Source organism: Trachypithecus francoisi, unplaced genomic scaffold (assembly GCF_009764315.1).
Source record: "Trachypithecus francoisi isolate TF-2019V2 unplaced genomic scaffold, Tfra_2.0 Lachesis_group21, whole genome shotgun sequence".
NCBI classification, from domain to species: Eukaryota; Metazoa; Chordata; class Mammalia; order Primates; family Cercopithecidae; genus Trachypithecus; species Trachypithecus francoisi.
Window position 1 is genome coordinate 5148983 of NW_022681467.1, and position 22409 is coordinate 5171391.

A 22409-nucleotide genomic window follows, 5' to 3' on the forward strand; every position below is an offset into this window, starting at 1 on the left:
TTTGTTCAACGAATGTATATTAACAGGCAAGACACTCTGGTTGATAAAAAATGGTATGTGCTACACACTTTGTCCTCCAGGGGCCTGAAGGTTGTGTTCTGCTCACAATGTCTGTCACAATCCTTAGTAGAAATCAAATCAGAGTTCAAAAGATTTGTTCTCAAATATTAGCCCCTTATAAGCATACATAACCTAATGACTGAATTTTCAAGGACAAACATATCTATTTTACTTTTTTTTTTTTTTTTTGAGACAAGGTCTTGCTCTGTCACCCAGGCTGGAGTGCAGTGGCATGATCACAGCTCACTGCCCTTCAACTTCCCAGGCTTAACCAATCTTCCTACCTCAGCTCGCCAATAGCTGGGACTAGAGCACATGCCACCACATCTAGCTAACTCTATTTTTTTGCAGGTTCTCATCATGTTGTCCAGGCCTGGAGAATCACATCTTTAAATAATGACATTATATATTCAAAACCCCTCTGCTATTAAACAGAAATGCTAACTGGGAAGGTATAATAAAGAGTATCATCAATACCACATTAGTTCTCACATACTAGTTCATGGTCCATAACAGAATGAGATAAAAAATACGGAAGAATTAATTTCAGTCAAGGGGGAAGTCTCGATGCTTACTGAGTGCTTATTATGTGCCATATTCTGGGTCAGATACTGAGAGCATTGAAATAATAAGACAAGGAGCTCACAGTGAAGTGGGAAAACAGACATGTAAACAATTATAATACCACGAAGGAAGTGCTTACTGAGATAATTATGACACAGACCTAAGGCAGGGCAGGGGGAAAAAGGCCTTCTAATTGAAGGAGGTATGAGATAATGTGGTGCTTTCAAGGAAATGCAAATTGTTCAGCAGGCTTAAAGTACTGTGGATGCATGTAAGACTGTGTGTGTGTGTGAGAGAGAGAGAGAGTGTGTGTGTACGTGTGCGGGAGATAAAGATGTAAAGAGACAGTGGGAAGATATGGGGGTGGAAGAGTTAGAGGATCTGGAGGAGACAGATTTGGGGGTAAGAAGAGGCAAGGAGACAGGAATAGGAGAGTGGGGAGAGATAAGAGGGAGAAATGGGGATGGCAGGAGAAGGTGGAAGGGGACCAATTAGGGAAAGATGGGGAGAAAAAATGTGCACGTCTGTGTATCTGTGTGAGAGAGACAGAGAGTGTGTGTGTGTGTGCATGTGTGTGTGCACGTGTTGGGAGGAGTAATAAGGGTGAGGCTGCTCTACGCAGGCAGAGACCAGCGTCTGGACTTTGTCCTGAAAAGCCTTGGCCAGCATTTCAGGCCAAAGAGAGACCTAACCAGATGAAGACTCTTGTGCCTGCTATGAGGATCCTCCCTGAATGCCCTGACATGTCAGCCTCATGTCTGGCAATACTGCCATGAGGGAGGCTAAGGCAGATGCTGTTCTACACACGTCCCCGGGACCTTTCTGGTCACTCCGAAGTTCTGGAATCTGGGGCTCCATGCCTAAGGCTTCTCGGAACCTGGGAAGGCTGCTCTGGGGAGCGTTTGGTTAATTCCCTACCACCTACAACCTTGCCCATCAGTCCTCAATCAGTGCTGCTTAGGAGCTGCTGGACACATATCCCAAATGTGCAAACCACTTGCCAGAAGTTCCCTGTAGGATTCGGCGCCGGGCTGACTGTGGCAGCTGGCTTAATCCCCCCTTGCCTACTAATTCCTTATCTCCCAAATAAACCACTAACTGTCAAATCCCTGTTCTCCAGGTCTACTTCAGGGAGAACCCAACCTGAGACAAGGATAATGGGCACCTGAGTGAAACTGCTTTAAGTTAGGACCAACTGGGGCCCCTTTTACAAAAGCAGCTAATACAGGGAGCAGGGGGGCAGAATGAGGGAGACGAGGGCACACTCCTCACAGCATTAATACTAATATTTACATTCTTAGGTCTTTTTAAATTTATTTTATCATTATTAATTTTTTTTGGAGAGACAGGGTCTTGCTCTGTCGGCAGGGCTAGACCACAGTGCCACCATCACAGCTCACTATAGCCTCAACCTCCTGGGCTCAAATGATCCTCCCCCCATCTCAGATTCCTGAGCAGCTGAGACTACTGGAAATTTTTTGTACAGATGGGTCTCACTATGTTGCCCAGGCTGGTCTCGAATTCCTAGCCTTAAGTGATCCTCCCACCTCAGCCTCCTAAAGCACTGGGATTACAGGCATGAGCCACCATGCCCAGATCTGATATTTACATTTTTGAACTGTTTATTCAGCCCCTTTATCCAACTGACATGTAGCAACATAGATATAACACTATATTTTCAAAACTATGTAACACGTCAATATCCTTTAAAAGCCCTAAAATTATTATAGGCCTCCAAATAAAGTATTATGAGTCATAAAACCAGTTGACAGTGTTTTCAGCAATTAGCTCATTTTAAGAGATTTTAACCCTATATAATGAACTGGGCCCAGCCCACGTCTACAAAGTGGGAGAAACTCACTTAGTACCAATTTGGGCAAAATCCCCACTTCTCTCACACGGATTCACTTGGTTTCACTTTCTGGAATTCTACCAATTTGAAGTCCACGTGTATTAACTGTAGTCTGTTCAAGGTGAAATACCTGTGGCATTTTGGGGTGCGTGGGCAATGCACTGTGAACACCTTTCTCCTAAGACTTATGTGAGGTCAATCAAGAAAGCAGGTAAAGATCTGATACCTGGATGGGCAGCATTAAGAGGAGACAAGTGGTTCTGGCATACCTGGGCCACCACTAGACACTAGCCCAAAAGGAAGAAGCAGAAAGAAATGGGAAAACACCAGAGACAAACATCCCCTATGCTGAAGCTCAGCTCACTGCACAGCTTGCTGAAGAAGGTGGGATCACTGGTGCGGTCTCTGACATTGCTATCTGGGTTCGTAGGCACACAACAAACATTGGCTTTGGACCTAGGGTGACTGTCAAAGTCCAGTTCTCCATGGAACTCACATCCTTCCTGAGTGTAGTGCCATGATTTGGCCTTTTATGCTACTAGAAGAATTTTTTTTAAAGGCATTCCTTATCCAAAATTCAAAAATGGAATACCTACATAATTTTTGAACCATGTTTATTAATAGAGCTTTTCATATTCCTATCTAGTTTGTCATGTTAAAATGGTCCCTCATGTTGACAGTCTTTAGTAGCTCATACAAGTTTTTTATAACATATCCTATTTTATATAACGAATGCTCTCAATATAAAAAAATTACAAAAGATGATTCTTCCCTTCAAATTCCTTCCTCTCAAATTTGGTCATAATAAGAAATCAACAATTAAATGAAGCCTCAATATGAAAACAAGCAGAAATTTTCTATTTTTCCTTTATTTTATTGGGAAGACAAAATTCCCTCCTTTGCCCATCACTTTCATTTTCTCCATGCAATCTTTGAAAAGTAGTTTACAACATTGATACTGACAACTTTTTTTGAACTTTAAACATTTTTCACGAATACTAAAATTAAAAAATGAGGAGCTAAAACTTTAGCGCTATTGTTTGAGCACATTTAACTGTGTATCTTGGTTTCTAAATACCCCTCTCCATTAAAAAGAACCACAGCTCCTTGGATAGGAGGCTAATTCCACATCTGAGGGAGAAAAAATGTGAGGTGAACCTGGAATATCTTGTTATGCCCCAGATCAAAGAAGGCTCAGAATCAACGGGGTTATGTCAAAAGGACACAGGAGCCAATCTAGAGAGACTCCCACTGGCCAAATATAAGACAATAAAATGACAAAAAGAATAATTACTGTAATTGATAACATACTAGTAAATAGAAATTCACAAGTCCATCATAACATTTAAAAAAAAAGGGGGTCTATGGCCATACCACCCTGAACACGCTTGCTCTCATCTGATCTTGAAGGCTAAGCAGGGTTGGGCCTGTTTCATACTTGGATGGGAGACTCATGGGAATACCAGGTGCTGTTGTAGGCTAAAAACAAAGAGGGGGGAGTGAAAGAAAGAAAAGAGGGAAAACACTCTTTGTTATAGAGGAAAGCCAGTTAACAGAAGATACAATAAAACAGAAAATCACCATTTTTCAAAACCTCCACTAGAAATAATTGGTTCAGGCAAGGCTCATCTATGGGTCCTAAAACCATTAGGTAAAAGGATATTGAGGAACACAGTATTCCCATGATGCCAACCCATCACTCCATAGATTAGTTACTAACATGCAAAGGGGAAAAAAATGTACCTTACAATAGAGACAACTAGAGATCATCATCTTAACCAAGGGGTCAAAGTCAGCCTCACCCAGCGGCCACCTGACATCACGGGCCTCCTGATGGGATGCAGTTGGAAGTACAACCTCAGCTGTCTATTTAAATTAAAATTAATTAAAATTGGCAAAATTAAAAATATAGTCTTCAGTGTCACAAACCACATTTTAAGTGCTCAATAGCCATATATGAGCAGTAGCTGTATTAGATAGCATCAGTATAGATATAGAACATTGCCATCACTGCAGAAAATTCTATTGGACAGTGCTTGTATAGACCACATTTCCAGTTCACAGGAAATACAGGGGATGCTGTGCAAGTTAAATGATGCCTTAGATTCAGAATGTGGATCATTCTACAAGCAGATGAACTGCCTTTTTCAAAACAGCCAATTACATGGGGAAAAAAAGGAGGAATGGTAGGAGACTAAATTCGATTAAAAGAGACAAAAAAGGCACAATAATCAATAACGCAAAAAACAATATGTGAGCCCTAGTTGGCTCCTGGTCTGGAAAAATAAGTTACTTTTTGGGAGAAGTGGGGAAATCCAAATATGAGCTGAATATTAAATAATATTATGTCTGGGTGCAGTGGCTCAAACCTGTAATTCCAGCACTCTGGGAGGCCAAGTCAGGAGAATTGCTTGAGACTGCATATTTAAGACCAGCCTGGGCAACATAGACCTCATCTCTACAAAAACTAAAAAATTAGCCAGGCATGGTAGTGCACACCTATAGTCCCAGCTTAAGGCTGAGGAAGAAGGCTTGCTTGAGCCTAGAAGGTTGAGGCTACCATAAGCCATGATCACGTCACTGCACTTCAGCCTGGATGACAGGGTGAGGCCCTGTCTCAAAAAACAAAATATTATGAAATCATTTTTAATCTTCTTAGATGTGATAATGGTATGATTATGTAGGAGACTGCCCCTGCATTTAGGAGATCCATGCTCAAGTGCTTAGGAAAGAAATGTCATGATGCCTGCAGCAGACTTTCAATGGCTCAGAGAAAAGAAAAAAAAATACAAAGCAAATACAATAAGATATTTAAAACTACTGCATCTAAGTGGAGAATTACGAGTGTTCATCACAATAATTATGCTAACTCTTCTGTGTATCTGAAAATTTTACAATAAAAGGCTGAAGAAAAACTGCAGGGCAAAAGAAAAAAAAAGCTAGGGGGGCTCAGTAGCAGGCTAGCAGGCAGAATACTGAATTCAACTCCTTCTGTGATCAGTGTTAAGGTGGGTTAAATTGGACAACACCTGACCAGTGGAAATGATGAGGATAAAGGCCTAGCTCCTGGCCCTCCACACTTGGCCTAATTTGTGGAGCAGCAGGTAGCCAAGCAGCAGCAGGTAGCCAAGCACCTGCACTTCAAGGGGAAAAAGGTGCCAGAACCAGAGAGGGCTGCAAGGGCAGTCACGCTGGGTCACACAGTCCAGGAGCATGAAGGCAAACTCCTCGGAGACAGTTCTATCCTTACTGCTGTCCCAAAGAACTGTTTGCCAGAGAGGGGCCCAGACCACAGAAAAAGAACTCTTTCAAGACAGAATCAGTTTCTAGAGGGAACCCCAATGCTGCTCAAATTCAGTCATTCAGCCAACAAATACCATGTGTTACACTGTGCCAGGTACTGGCTAGTGATCTTCCCTGTGTTACAGATATCCCGTTGATTCCTCAACTAAAGAAGAATCTTGGAAAATGCAGTTTCAAGTTATCTGATAAAATTTAGCTATACGGTAATTCACAGAAAAAGCTGATACTTAATCCTAAGTATGAACAACTAAACATTAGTGACTACCACTGATCTGAAAATTACTACTCATTATTTCTCATTTTAGTAAAAAAAGATTAAAAACAAAACATAAACCTGGGGTGTGCACCTGTAATCTCAGCTACTCGGGAGGTACACAGCTATATGAGGTGTGCATCTGTAATCTCAGCTACTCGGGAGGTACACAGCTACATGAGGTGTGCACCTGTAACCTCAGCTACTCGGGAGGTACACAGCTACATGGGGTGTGCACCTGTAACCTCAGCTACTCGGGAGGTACACAGCTACATGGGGTGTGCACCTGTAATCTCAGCTACTCGGGAGGTACACAGCTACATGGGGTGTGCACCTGTAATCTCAGCTACTCGGAGGTACACAGCTACATGGGGTGTGCACCTGTAATCTCAGCTACTCGGGAGGTACACAGCTACATGGGGTGTGCACCTGTAATCTCAGCTACTCGGAGGTACACAGCTACATGGGGTGTGCACCTGTAAGCTCAGCTACTCGGAGGTACACAGCTACATGGGGTGTGCACCTGTAATCTCAGCTACTCGGGAGGTACACAGCTACATGGGGTGTGCACCTGTAATCTCAGCTACTCGGGAGGTACACAGCTACATGGGGTGTGCACCTGTAATCTCAGCTACTCGGGAGGTACACAGCTACATGGGGTGTGCACCTGTAATCTCAGCTACTCGGGAGGTACACAGCTACATGGGGTGTGCACCTGTAATCTCAGCTACTCGGGAGTACACAGCTACATGGGGTGTGCACCTGTAATCTCAGCTACTCGGGTGGTACACAGCTACATGGGGTGTGCACCTGTAATCTCAGCTACTCGGGAGGTACACAGCTATATGAGGTGTGCACCTGTAATCTCAGCTACTCGGGAGGTACACAGCTACATGGGGTGTGCACCTGTAATCTCAGCTACTCGGGAGGTACACAGCTATATGAGGTGCGCATCTGTAATCTCAGCTACTCGGGAGGTACACCGCTACATGGCGTGTACACCTGTAATTTCAGCTACTCAGAAGGTACACAGCTACACGGGGTGTGCATCTGTAATCCCAGCTACTCAGGAGGTTGAGACAGGAGGACTGCTTAAGCCCAGGAGTTTAAGTCTAGCCTGGGTAACACAGTGAGGCCCCATCTTGAAAAAATAAATAAATAAATAAATAAATAAATAAATAAAATAAAACGTAGTAAAAAACAGGAAGTCACCTTCAGTTTTTGAAGCTTCTCTGTATTTGTGGTGAAGTGTACAGCATGAGCTTGGACATGCTCAAATCGCTTTAAATATTCTTGGTTTCGAGTATGAGCCTTCTTTTCAGAGTCACATATTTCCTTCAGATAATTCTTTAGTTTTACATATTTCAGCTTAACTCTAGAAAATTAAAAGCAGTTTTAAAACAATGGACTAGACTTGGACAAATCTAAGAAAGAGAATTTTCTTTATCAAAATTGTTAATGAGACAATGTATTCTAAGATATTTTACCCAAACCACTAAAACCCAAAGGACAAAATGTACATACACATTTTTGGAGAGAGAAAATTAATGCAGTACCACTGAGCTATCATATCGGTTTCGTCTAAGCATAACTCCCTTGAGAAATATATACAAGACTACATTCTAATATTCACCCAGTAAAGATTTCTATGGACTTATTTCTCAAAATTAAACATGATTTCAAGAGTCGTGTCTATGTGGACATGTTTGACGAATGGCTCACTAACATTCTTATACACAACAATTTCAAAAATAACTGCTCATATGGAATTAAATCAAACTACAAATCACAATCCATAAAATTAAGAAATTTAAAACAAATTTAAAAATGTAAAATAAAAATACCAAAAGCTCTCATTTAGATAACATAAACATAATTGTTAGAAATTGCAACAATATAATTCACTATTAAAATATTTTATAATAATATATGGACTGTAACTACTCCAACTGTGAAAAAACCTTTAAGACTCTTATCCAAAGTATAATAGCAAAAACATACTCTGCATTCCAATTTTTCTGTACATACAAAGACATATGGGATAGTTCAAGTTGTGCAGTCGACTTTTCTCACGGTACCAACGCCGTTAATCCTAACTCTTCTTCCCTGTTATACAGCATTCCAATTGTTGGCTCAATAAATTATTCAACGTTCTTACACCAAACAAAAATAAATTTTAAAACGACAAAAATATTCAAAACATTTTTTTGAATGTTTGTTTGAATCAAAACAAAGATTTGCAAAGATGCTGGAGATGTCCAAAGTTGTTTAACAACAATTTTCAAGAAAGTCTTTATTGTGTTAATAATTCCATGCTTTGACCATGGTTGGCTGTCTTCATTTTTCTTTCTGAATAAAAACTGAAGACTGGTCTTATTGCTGCCCATGTCTCTGCATTTTTGACGAGAGTAACTGTAATGGATGTAGAACCTAACATACTGTTGTTCATATTCAGGCACTCAGTAAAGCTGCTGCTGGTGGTATCTACCTGGAGTGGGTACAACTGTACCATGCCTCTCCATCCAAATTCTAGTTCCATTCCAGCTACCACATTAACCTTCAAAGCTGACCACATGACTGAGTAACTCATCTACCCATGCAGTCATCCATATATTCAGCACTCCAAAGATAAAAGTCTTTCAGCTAAGGTCAACAAAGAAAACAATGAAGTAAGTAAATATGAGGGAATGCTATGAGGGAAACCAAAAAGGACTTCTGGACACTGGGCAACCTGACCTAGCTGAAAGGGCCAGGGAGGTCTTCCCAGTGGAAATAATTTTCAGCTAAGACCTGAAAGATGGGTCGGGCACAGGGATTCACGCTTGTAATCCCAGCATTTTGGGAGGCCAAGATGGGTGGGTCACCTGAGGTCTGGAGTTCGAGACCAGCCTAGCCAGAATGGTGAAACACCACCTCTACTAAAAATACAAAAATAAGCCGGGTGTGGTGGTGTGTGTCTGTAATCCCAGCTACTCAGGAGGCTGAGGCAGGAGAATTGCTTGAACCCGGGAGGCAGAGGCTGCAGTGAGCCGAGATCACACCACTGCACTCCAGCCTGGGCAACAGAGCAAGACCCTGTCTCCGAACAAAAAAGAAAAAAAAAAAAGACCTGAAAGATGAATGAGAGTTAATCAAAATTGATGAAGTCAAAAATGAAAAGATGGGGGGAAAACATTCCAGGTGGGGGAAACAGCATGTCAGAAAGCTCAAAGGCAAAACATAGGAAAAAGAATGTTGATGAAATTGTAATAAATAATAATTGGCTCTAGATCAGACACTGCTTTAAGGCTTTGTATGAATCTTGTTGAGTTCTCACAACTATCATTATTCCCATTTGACAGAAGAAGAAATGGAGGCACCAAATGTTGGAGTAATTGCCCCAAGGTCACCGGCTTAGAGCTGGTGAAGCTCAGATGGAACTGAAGCACCTAACCACAGGCCTAGAAGTTTATACTACATTACAAAACATCCTGTCATGCTTAAGAGCCTGACGTTTCAGTCAGTGTCAAATCTTAGGGAGAAGCTGCAGAGAGATGGTTATAATGTAAATTTAAAAGGGTGCAGATAACGGCAGGTCTGGTGGGCTGCTGGATGAGACACCGCTTGTGCCCACCTCACACCTCCTGGCCCGACCTTTTTTCTAACAGCCACAATCGCCATAGCCACCACAGTCTACTGCATGTGGTATAACCTGAGAGCATCTGCCTCTGCCTCAGCTGCACCTGGCATCTCAGGGCCGCCATTCTGAGTTTGCAGCATGGAAAAGCCTAGATGTGTGAAGGAGTTACCTCCACCTGGGGCCACACTTACCAGTGGGGGTCAGGAACCGGTAGGAGTACAGGCCGCTCTCCTTTCGCAGGAGTAGACACTGTGCAGAGCAGAGGGGTAGTCTACACTGCTCCTCTGAAGGCTCCTCTGAAGGTCTGGAGTGACTAAAGCCCCAGGTGCTCACTGCAGTGAACAGCTCTTATTTTGGTCTGCCCAGCCCTTCTCTCCAATTTTAGGTGACCACCTTGTCAAATAAATTACCACCTATACACAGACCCTCGTCTCAGACTCTGCCTTCTGGCAGGTACTAGGTGAAGGCAGCCTTGTTTGGATTTTCTTCTACAGGCAATCTAAGCAAGCCTATTTTTAGTAAATCATATCCTCTGTCTTCCAGGAAACAGTAAGAGGCTGGCAAAGCAGCAGCAGCTCAGTGAACTGACAGTTTGGTAAAAGTGTCCATCCTTTTCTTGCACTTGCCCCTCCCACCACCAGAAGGCCAGGAGGCTTCCCAAGAACAAACTGCATGAAACGTCTACACACAATCTTCTGCCCTTTAGCCATGGGCTAGAAAAATGGCAGCTGCCAAGGATCCCCTTAGACTTGGGCCCACTCTTGAGGCCACAGGATCCACAATGCTGGCTATTTCTTCTGCACACAAAACAACTGATTTCTTGTCTCTTTCAGAGTTACTAGAGACATATGGCTGTCTACCCCAACTGGAAGGTCTAGAAGTACACTAAATCTTAAAACCAAAGAACAATTTTGAAGACAAGGGAAAGAACTGACCTAATAGGTAATTTGACTTTAAAGGATTCTTGGTCTCTCTTCTGGATGAGATCTTTTCATTTCTCACTTACAGTGTGACATTGATAAATTACAAATTTAATGCTATCAAAGCCAGAAGTTCTTCACATGAATAATATAAGAGGTAATGCCATACTTTTGGCTTAAGGATAAAGTTCAGTTTTTATAAAATAGAAATTAAAATATTTAAAATCTGCTCTTAATAGTGGAGAAGGAAACCTAAAAAGGATAATATGTACAATATATTATTCACTACTTATAATTTTAATAGTCATTCTCACATACCCATGAACAAATGAGATACCAGGTAACCATGCCTACAGTAGTACACTGAAAGATCAACTACAGTAATTATGTCTTCATCATCACACAAGCTCAATGTGTTTAAATTGCAACCAAAAAGATAAGGCTATGAAATAAAACAAATACAAAATAACGAAAATAACATATTTTGATCTCATATCGATTTTAACCAAATGTATTTGATAGTAATTATATTAAACTGCACTGTTTATTTCAAATTATTACACACTAAAAATAAGAGAATGGTAAGAGTACTCCAACTAGGCTGGGCACAGTGGCTCACTGCTGTAATCCCAGCATTCTGGGAGACAGAAGCGTGGGAATCACTTGAGGTCAGGAGTTCAAGACCAGCCTGGCCAGCATGGTGAAACGCAGTCTCTACTAAAAATAGAAAAATTAGCTGGCGTGATGGCATGCACCTGTAATCCCAGGTATCCCAGCTACTTGTGAGGCCAAGGCAGGAGAATTGCTTGAACCTGGGAGGCAGAGGTTACAATGAGCTGAGATCACGCCACTGCACTCCAGCCTGGGCAAAACAGCAAGACTCCATCTCAAAAAAACAAAACAAAACGAAGCCAAAAAACCAGTACTCTAACTACAATATTTATGGCATAACATTAGAGTTAAATTTTTGATTAATATATGGAACCTGGCTTGAAAACGGTTCCCACTGTCATCTCTTACCTGTATGTATCAGACTGATGATATTCATAAAGTTTCTTTTCCAGGTCCAATCTCTTCTTTTCACTATAATAAAAAACATTTTATAAGCAATTACACTGATAAGTAATAGGGAGTTAGATTTAGACCATGCTCTTCTTCGAAATCATGTCTGTGTTACAAAGTGTTGATCAGAGGTCAAAAAAACCTCCAAATACCAAATCACATCTTTGTGAGAATGCTTCTCTGGTCTAAGAAGCAGAAAATGACAGATGCATCAAAAGCAAAAGATGCAAAAGTATGCAGCAGTCACCAGGAAAATCTAAAAAACAAAATGAACACCAATACGAGACAAAAGAATAAAATCCACAAAGTAAATGGGGAAATGCAACAGGAAAAGTCTGGGAAGCAGGTGCCTTCATTTAGCAAGTATTTCCTGAGTGCCTATGAAGATCCAGGCACTGTTCTAGGCCTGGAGACTAACATGGTGAACTAGCCAGCCAAGACCCCTGCCCTCAGACAGTTAACATTGTAGGGAGGACAGACAATAATAAACAAGATAAGTATATAAAACGTAATGTGGCCAGACTTCTCTGAGTCGCCGGCATTTCAGTGATGGGGTCCTATTAGATCTTGAGTACAGACTGAAGACTAGTGGCTTGCTCTGCTTTCAACCAGACAAGCCTGGGCACAGCCAAGTGGATGAGCCAGAGAAAGGCCTCTGAAAAGTAAACCTGGCCTCACTTACATCTGATGAAGACCAGGTCTTCTAAGACTATCATTTCAAATTTGGAGGGATTTCTTCTTATAACTCTGTAATGGTGCCACTATGTCACAGGTTGCTGTTTTCCTGGAGCTACTACCAGTAAAGACTGAACCTGTGCTGTTCAGGTGAGTGCTAGTAGTAAGCTAAGGAGAAAGCCTGTCTTACCCCACAACCAGCCTGGGCAAGGGCGAGGGGGAACTGGGCAGCAGAGGAAGCAGAAGCAGCCAAAACCAGGGGGCTAAGAGGTAAAACTGATAAAGCCATTCAGTCCCAAGAAGAGTGCCCGGGAGGATGAGCCACAGAGGGTTCCATTTGAGCACCACTATTTTGCTTCAATCCCACCTAACTGAAGCTAAATTGTTAATCTAAATTAACATTAAGTAAGGCAAAGAAAGAAACCACATAATATCCTATGCAAGCGAAGAATCCTAAACAAAAGGCTGTGAAATAAAGATAAGGACTCCAACAGAGGTGATCTCAGGTTGGCTTCCTGAGGGAAAGGGGCTGGCCCCATGTTCCATTTGTGAGCTCTTATCAGTTTCTATATTTCTTCAGATAGTTTTTTTCCTTTTAAAAAAAAAAAGATCATCCCAAAAGTCACTGTTAGCTACATTACAGGTTAAATAAGTTTATTTCCTTTGCATAATGTTAAATGGAAACTACTATTTAACCAAAATTCATTTAATGGGAAAATGGAGTCCAAAATCCAGACACAGCATCTTCACCTGGGGAACACAACCCAAGGGTTGGTGTATGCCTATGTTAAAAAGGAAAAAAAAAGATTAAAAGGAAAAAAAAAATTACAAAAACACACATTTTTAACTAATAGCATCACAGATCTTTACTTTCTCACTAGTAAGAGTGAACTTAGAAGTGAAGGAAATATAGCACAATTGCTTCCACATTAGAAATTTTTATTAGTTACCATCCCCCCCCTCCAGAGTTTCACGATCAATTGGGTACTTAGTTTATACAGAATGAATGACTGGGTAGTGTGAGCAACTTGTCATTAAATTACAAGGACAGGAAGACCTCTAAATACATCTATGACCCTGTGCCCAGACGTAGTGCTTCATCTCTGTTGTATTCCTAAGAAAGCATGACTGCAGTCTGGTAATGAGATACCATCAGATATATTCAGCTTGAGGGTCACCCTCTAGAATGAAAGCTGTACTCCATGAACTTGTCAGGAACGTGAAAGACAGGGAAAACTGGAGGAATCGTTCCAGATGTGGGGAGACTGAAGAGACATGGCAGCCAAATGCAAGCAGGGTTCCCAGGTGAGCCACTGGACCAGGGGGAAAAAAAGGGAGCATCGTTAAGATAGCTGGTGAAATCTGATGGGGTCTGTGGACTGGGTTCACCACTAGCAGCATCGTTAAGATAGCTGGTGAAATCTGATGGGGTCTGTGGACTGGGTTCACCACTAGCAGCATCGTTAAGATAGCTGGTGAAATCTGATGGGGTCTGTGGACTGGGTTCACCACTAGGAGGGCTGTATGGTGTGATTATGTACAAGAACATCCTTGGTTTTTGGAAAGACACATTGAAGATTTTAGGAGTGATGGGGCATCATGTAGGCACTTCTCAAATAGATCAGAAAAGGCTAATGGTTTCAGAGAGACAGATTTAAATAGATACTCAACAGATATCTCAGTGTCAAAAATCTAATAAAATGTTAATAGTTGAGGGATCTGGGTGACAGGAACACTGGAGGTCTTTGTCCTACATTTGCAATTTTTTTGTAAGCTAGAACTTACTTTATATATATATTTTATATTATATATATTTTTTATATATTTTATATACTTTATATATATTACTTTATATAATATATATATATATGTATCTTTTTTTTAGGCAGAGTCTCGCTCTGTTGCCCAGACTGGAGTGCAGTGGCACAATCTCGGCTCACTGCAACCTCTCCCTCCTGGGTTTAAGGAATTCTGCTTCAGCTTCCCAAGTAACTGGGATTACAGGTGTGTGCCACCACACCCAGCTAATTTTTGTATTTTTAGTAGAGACAGGGTTTTGCCACATTGGCCAGGCTGGTCTCAAACTCCTGACCTCAGGTGATCCGCCCGCCTCTGCCTCTCAAAGTGCTGGGATTACAGGTGTGAGCCTCCACGCCCAGCCACTTTAAACTGATTTCTAAAATTCACCTATGACCTCTAGTGAAAAAGGACCACAGTCACGTCGGAAATTCATCACCTCCCAAGCAGCAAGTTCTTCTTAGTAATGAATGTAAAATTTATTTGTAAAACATCTTCAGCAGATGCAGACATTTGCTGCTCACACTTCTCTATCACAACACTTCATACCCTGACAATCAAACTCCTCTTGGCTTTCTCTCCCAGGCAAAACGGTGCTAATCTTGTTTACTCTTCTTCACAGGCCTATTTTCTAGCCCCTCATCCACACTGCAGCACCTCTGAATGCTGAGTCCTCCATGTCTTTTTAAAATTTAATACTAAAAACCAGATATTTGCCTCACCAAAAAGCCTTCCCATGGCTTGCAATTCCTACATATTAAATCTCTATTTCAGAATCTTTGAAACCCCCATCCCTGGGATGCTTATCCACAGTTCACGTTTTCAGTCATCCCTCACTTGGACCTTTCAGTTTTACACAGCTAAGTGGTCCTTAGCTGGCTGAGTTTTCTACTTTTAAGCCACTTGTTATTCTGTTTTTGTCTCGATACCACAATTCTATACCATCTTCAGCTTACTCCACTAATATCTCAGTGTCAGTTTCTAGACTATTATGATATCTTACTCTGAATCAATATAGGCACTGAAAAAACCGCGGCTGGCTAATGGGCCCCTTTAAAAGGATGTTTTTATATAACCATAAGAGCCAATTCCACTCATAAGTTTCTACCATGCTTGTGGGTGCTATACACACTGTTAACAAGTCACTCCATTAGACTCTTTTAGATTCGATTATTGACTTCCACCACAATGCAGAGAAAACACTGTACACATACAGGAAAACATTCAGACGATAAAATTACATCTGTGTATAACTACAGCTAAGATGACTTGGGCTAGAAATATGTTGGTTATCTGACCAGCTAATATTGCAGTGACCACCTCTAAAAGGGCTAAGAGGGAGTTTTTTTTGTCTACCACTTCCCAGAAGTTTCTGGATTGACAAAGCAGCTGTGACTAACCAGGGTTGCAACCTATGAAATGACTCAGTAATTTTAGGAGACAGTGGTATCTGTGATCACTGGGATGGTTTGTGTTTGTTTGCTTAAAAAGATACATCCAAGGCCGGGTGCAATGGCTCACACGTGTAATCCCAATACTTTGGAAGGCAGAGGCAGGAAGATCACCTGACGTCAGGGGTTCGAGATCAGCCTGGCAAACATGATGAAACCCCATCTCCACTAAAAATACAAAAATTAGCTGGGGTTGGTGGTGGACACCTGTAATCCCAGCTACTTGGGAGGCTGAGGCAGGACAGTTGCTTGAACCTGTGAGGCGGGGGTTGCAGTGAGCCGAGATTATGCCATTGTACTCCAGCCTGGGCAACAGAGACTATGTCTCAAACAAACAAACAAAAAGGTACATCCAAACACTCAAATTGGATACAGACAATAATATTCTTTACACATTGCTTTGCAAAACTACAGCTTTCAGCTTTTTTTTTTTTTCTTGTTTTACTTTAAGGCCCATTATACTAGTAAAGAGAAAAAGAAAAAATCTGTGGCCTTACTTTGCATATTAGTTAAGCCCCCTCATTCCTGGTGAAGAACCAAGGTTCAGAGAAGTGGAGCAACCTGCTCAAGGTCACACAATTGTTCGCGGACTAGAATCCAGGTTTTGATGTTTCTACTGGAGCCTTTTCTGTATCTAGAATTATTTGCCTCTATAACTGTGTGCAATGTGTATTAATCTGAGTTAGTTATAAATTCTTAAAATGAAAAATCAACACACACAGCAACAGATTTGTACTGACTTAAAAATAAAACGAACCTCCAAATGCAGAACCATGAACAGGCTATAAAATTTGACTCAAATTCCTTATATATTTTCAACAGCCTCACCTTGTTTAATAATTAAAGGAGTAAGTGTTAATCATAAAGTACATAATCATTATACAGTTATTGTGCCATAAGGACTATAAACAGCCAGGTGTTCCTAGCACAGGAAAAAAAAAACTTACAATTAATAGTTCAGAAAGAATGCCATTTATGAGTGCTGTAAGAATGCTAAGAGTCACAAAAGAGAGGGAATGGGTTGAAACAGGGAAGGCTCTGCAGGAAGTGATTTATTTTTAAAGTTAGAAATTAAAAGGTCACTGATATAGGTGAGTGATGATATGTCAGAAAGAAAATAGGATGTAGAAAAGGAGTACAAGGTAAAAAAAAAATGCTAACAACAACTAAGGAAGCCTGTTGTAGATGCTCTGTAAATAGCTGACAAGAATTAAATCTAGCATAAGATAAATGTAATTCCTTTTCAAAATCACTTCTGCCTTTATTTTCCATGTAATTATTATCATTTTAGCATTGTCACACCCACAGCTCTCCTGTTCACTAGAACGATTTTGTAACTTTTAACACTCATTAAATGTTTTGTTTATCAAGAGATCCAAAAATCTATTTCCTTTCTTGTCAACTAACGAGATTTACAACTTCAGTTAACTTAGCAGCTAAATAAGAGGTCCAGCAATTTATCTTTCACGTGGTTATTTATAGTACGTTGCGGTATAATTTTCTCTATACGCACTCTTAGATCTAGCTGTTTTCAGTGGTTCCCATCTTTCATATCTTAATCAAAGGCATCACGAACCCTCTGGAAGCTGGACTTCTTTGGCTGGAAATTTCATCCCTTCGCTGGAAATCTAGCCAGCCCTCGCTCCCCTCAAAAGTCTCCTGAGTTTAAACAGGGCACATGTTTGACAAACACACACACACACAACTGTCTGCGTTCCAGGACCTGTCATCATTGATGCAGTGCAGCTGTCACGGTGGGATGATAATTTGAAGAGAGAGTTGGGAGGGGGCGTGTAAAAGGGGGTAAGAGAAACTCACAAGGCTTGATGGAGAGTGACAGGCAGAAGAACTCCCACTTTCACTTCTGGGCAAATTCCGTGACGCGGCCGCATCCTCAAACTGGAGACCAGGCTTTAGCTGCTATTGAAGGGGGCAGGGGGCGGTCTCTCACCTCTCTCCACTCCCACCCGCAATACAGGGGGTGGTTCTAGTAAACGTTGTCCTCCAGGCCCCGCTGGGAGCCTGGGGGGCGTTGCGCGCGGGCCTGGACCCCGGCGAACCTCGGGCGGGGGAGCGGGAAGGAAAAGGGGCAGGGCATGCGGAAGACCCTCGGCGCGGGCCGACTCCCCACCCCCACTCCAGTGCCCTTACCTGTCCCGCAGCCCATGCTGGAGTTGGCCCAGCCTCTCGTAGTAGTCGGGACTCGACAAGGGCACGGACGATGCGAGGGTCCAGTTCATGCTGCTGTCGCTGTGCCAGCTCAGCACAGCCTCTGGGCGGCCGTTGGGCCGAGGTTGCCGGATGAGACCGCCCCACCATGCACCGCGGGTAAACACCGCGCGGGCCGCCTGCAGGAGGCGGGTCAAGACGCCGGAGGGGGGGGGGGGGGGGGGCGGGGCGCCGCTGAGGAACGGGGCGGAGGCGGACATTGTGGGGGGCGGGACGAATACCTACATGGGGCGGGGAAGAGGCGTGGCAGAGGCGGGGCGTCGTGAGGCAGGCGCTGGGCTACGTGAGGCCCCGGCCGATCACGTCGGAGGGGCGGGCGCTCGGTGCTCTCTCCTCTCCCTATCGGCACCCGCGTGTCCGTTCCCGTCACCTTCCAGAATTCGCACAAACTACGTTAACGTTACCAGGCGCAGGCCCTCCCTTTCTTCCGTCTCTCCTCGCTTGCTTTTCCTCGGCCTCCTTTCTTGCCAGGATTTGTTGAGTGCCAGGCACTGTGCTAAGCGTGTTCTATTATATCAGCACTCAAACGCGACACAAAACGCCACACAAAAAAAGACAAACCCTCAAATGCTAAACAGCTGTGCTCAGCCCCGACAGTGGACCAACCCCTTACTCGAAAATCCGTGCTGAATCTAAGGATGTGTTTATTGTTCCAGGTGCCAGTATCGTTGGCGAGAGGGAAAAGTTGCTAACTAGTTGCTTGGGAAGCAGATGTTTGTGCATACAGCTCTAACGGACAGCGCTCCTAATGTTCTGTAGGATCTTCTAGCAGGAGCCCTGGATTTACATTCCCCATCCACGTCCCAGCTGTCAGGCCGTCTGCAAGTCACCCCAGGTTTCCTCATATGTAAAATGGGAGGCTGTTAACACAGGATTAGTTTAGGATTCGATTGTTAATATGTGTTAGTGTTTGTAAGAGGGCCTAGCATATAGAAAGCATCAGGTTTTATTATCGTCACCAACGCGGGGAAAAAGCTTCCTGAAGGAAGCCAACCATATTCCAAAACCCACTGGGCAGAAAAATTAAGCCTTAGCCTGCCTGCCTGCCTGCCTGCCTGCCTTCCTTCCTTTTCTTTTCTTTTTCTTTCTTTTTTTTTGAGACGGAGTCTCAGTGTGTTGCCCAGGCTGGAGTGCAGTGGTGTGATCTCAGCTCACTGCACCCTCTGCCTCCCGGGTTCAAGAGATTCTTGTGCCTCAGCCTCCTGAATAACTGGGATTACAGGTGTGCGCTGCCACACCCAGATAATTTTTTGGGGGGAGTGTTTTTTGTATTTTAAGAAGAAATGGGGTTTCACCATGTTGGCCAGGCTGGTCTCGAACTCCCGACCTCAGGTGATCCACCCACTTTGGCCTCCCAAAGTGTTAGGATTACTGGCGTGAGCCACCGTGCCGGGCCTGTAGAGTTTCTTTAGTCTCTTATTCTTCACTTCTTTTGGTTTCTTTCCTATGGCATTAATTTTACTTACACATACAAGGTGCAAGGTGTGACAAACTAAAACTGTAAGAGAGATGGAACACTCAAAGGCCAACAACACAAAACTGTGATTTTACTCAGCCTTCTGTTCACATTTGCCAGGTCCAGGGCAAGAGTGTGAATGGAGGCCCTCATACCATCCGCCTAAATATTAAATTATAATTCAAGATAACAAACTGTAGGTAAAATATGTGTTCTCCTCTCCACTTTGACCAATATGCCTTCTTAAGAACCTGGAAAACCAGGGTGGAATATAGTTTGCCTGCTTCTCCAGCTCCCCCCAACCCCATTTCCCACCCCAGGCTCGGTTTTGCACTGTGAGGGGTCTCATACACAGGCAGGGATGTGTGTGCCTGCCTCTTCTCCTCCGCCTTGTCCAGCCAACAAGTCCCAACTCTGCTCACATCCTCACCTCAGCATCCTCTTGGCCTGGCAGTGAGCATGCCAGTGATGGTTACCCTTGCAGGAAAGACCCAGCCAAGAGGTCTTTTAAAGCCTTAGAAAGCAGCTTAGGTCCCTTTAAGCAGGGAAGGTAAGGGTGTTGGGTACTTAGAATGTGTTCTAGGAGAGCATGTGTGTGTATGTGTGTGAGCACCCCAGGTAGGCCTGTCATCTGGCCCTGGGACCTCCTTGCCTTGCGTGGAACAGCATGGGCAGAGAAGGGCTAGAACAGACTCTCTAATACACAGAAGCCAGGGCAGAGGCCTTCTTGCCCTGGTCTAAAGGTAGCACTGATGTGACTTTTATTTAGTTGTTATTCAGATTATGTCCAGTTGATTCAGTGGTAACGTGCAAAGGTTTATTTTAATGAATTTAGTGTAACTTACATTTTACTACAACCCCGGTGAAAAAAAGAAAAGCATAAAAATTTTAAGATATTGTATTTAGGACCATGCCCCCAGGTTAGTTTTTTTTTTTTTTTTTTTTTTTAGAAAAAGAATCCCCTATTTTCAGCAAGTAGCACAGAGTAAAGCAGATGAGGCAGTCATTTTAGCACCCCAAATTTTTATTAGGCCATTTTAGGAGAATCTAAAATTAAATGTAATTAAACAGTAAATAGATAATTCAAAATAATTATAATTTGCATCCTATGGTTGATTCATCAATGACATATGACAAATCTAGATGTGGGATCTCCTTTATTAACAATAACACATAGCAGGCCGGGCGCGGTGGCTCAAGCCTGTAATCCCAGCACTTTGGGGGGCCGAGACGGGCGGATCACGAGGTCAGGAGATCGAGACCATCCTGGCTAACACGGTGAAACCTCGTCTCTACTAAAAATACAAAAAACTAGCCGGGCGAGGTGGCGGGCACCTGTAGTCCCAGCTACTCGGGAGGCTGAGGCAGGAGAATGGCTTAAATCCGGGAGGCGGAGCTTGCAGTGAGCTGAAATCCGACCACTGCACTCTAGCCCGGGCGACAGAGCGAGACTCCGCCTCAAAAAAAACAAAAAAAACACAATAACACATAGCAAACAAAAGGAATATTTCTAGAGTATTTATGCTAAAATTATGCATTTTAAATGGTGACAGGCTTTCAATAAATTCTGAGTTCTTCACTTTGAATATTTAATTTGCTGGAGGCCTCTATTTTAATATTTTTCTTCAAACCTTTTATTTAGCTGAGCTGATTTCTGTAAGCAGCCCTGCTTTTGGCTCACTGGACCAAGGGTCATCAAGTCTGCCTAGATCAAGGCTTCCTCTAAGTCCTAGAATGTCTTAGTTAGAATTTAGAGGGAGCCTATCCCCACCCCATTGTTTTACAGGGGGAAAAGGGTTCAGGGCAGATAAGGGACTTGGCCAAAGTCACATAGCTGGAAATCTACGTAATATTAACGAGTCTGGTCCAAAATATGGATCCCTAGTGGTCCCATTAAGCAAACAGCGAGGTTAAGCCAGAGTTTCGGCCCAGAAGTCACATGAATCTTAGGGTGAACCAAATGAAATTGTTGTTTTTGTAGCTCAAAAACAGTTAATAAGTGACAAATTGATTTTAGAAAATATATTGAAATTAGAATTGTACGTATATTCTAGTTTTGGGAAATTCTAATTTCAACATATTTCCATATATGTGTATATGTACATTACATTTACCAGTTTATTATAAGAATATCATAAAGGATACAGATGAAAAGATTCATAAGGTGAGGTCTGGGGGAAGGGGTGTAGAGCTTCCATGCCCTCCATGGGCACACCACCCTCCAGGAACCTCCTCCACATGTTCAGCCAGCTCAGAAGCTTCCTGAACCCTGTCCCCTTGGGTCTTTCATGGGGACTTTATTGGAGAGGCATGATCAATAGTTGTGTAGAAATATGATTGGACAAAGGAGACATGATATAATACTGAGTGGGGAATCCCAACAAGTCTGTTCTGATTCCTCTCGGCCTCTCAATGCAGCAGCAGTTTTGTTTTGTTTTGTTTTGAGATGGAGTTTCGCTTTTGTTGCCCAGGCTGGAGTGCAATGGCGTGATCTCAGCTCACCGCAACCACTGCCTCCCTGGTTCAAACGATTGTCCTGCCTCAGCCTCCCGAGTAGCTGGGATTACAGGCATGCACCACCATGCCTGGCTAATTTTGTATTTTTAGTAGAGACGGTGTTTCTCCATGTTGGTCAAGCTGGTCTCCAACTCCCAACCTCAGGTGATCCGCCGGCCTCGGCCTCCCAAACTGCTGTGATTATAGGCATGAGCTACCGTGTGGTCTGGCCTGCAGCAGCATTTTATATTTTAAAATGCACACATCATGCCGCTTTTAATTAAATCATGTATAAATCATGTATAAGTGACAGGCTGTAGGTGCTGACGTCACATGTGAACAATCTTTGAATGCCAAGATTCTCCTCAAAAATCAATAACTGCTTGGATATTGTATTAATTTGCTAGGGCTGCTGTAACAAAGCACCACAAACTAGGTGTCTTCAGCAACAGGATTTATTGTGTCACAGGTCTGGAGGCCAGAAGTTGAAGATCAAGATATCCGCATGGTTCGTTCCTTTTGAGGGCTGTGGGGAAGAATCTGCCGCATGCCTCTCTCACGGCTGCTGGTGGTTTGCAGGCAATCTTTGGTGTTCCCTGGCTTGTAGACACATCATTTTGACCTCTGCTTTCATGTTCACATGGTGTTCTCCCTGTGTATGTGTCTGCAAAT

The 22409-nt window shown here is 42.9% G+C and overlaps 1 protein-coding gene across 8 annotated transcripts in view; it reads right to left on the reverse strand.

Moving 5' to 3' along the window:
* The window catches only part of KIZ (kizuna centrosomal protein), a 126554-nt gene extending 108626 nt beyond the window's left edge, over positions 1 to 17928 (reverse strand). For 5 of the 8 annotated variants that reach the window (XM_033185452.1, XM_033185455.1, XM_033185458.1 and 2 more), the window contains exons 1-3: positions 17708 to 17919; positions 11592 to 11654; positions 7245 to 7407 (exon numbers count right to left, since the gene is read on the reverse strand). In XM_033185452.1, the coding sequence (XP_033041343.1) occupies positions 7245 to 7407; positions 11592 to 11654; positions 17708 to 17796 (315 nt within the window). In that variant the 5' untranslated portion in view covers positions 17797 to 17919. Of the gene's footprint in view, positions 1 to 7244; positions 7408 to 11591; positions 11655 to 17374; positions 17477 to 17707 lie in introns of all 8 variants that reach the window. The other 3 variants (XM_033185456.1, XM_033185451.1, XM_033185459.1) reach the window with 3 other exon arrangements.
* Positions 17929 to 22409: the final 4481 nt, after the last annotated feature.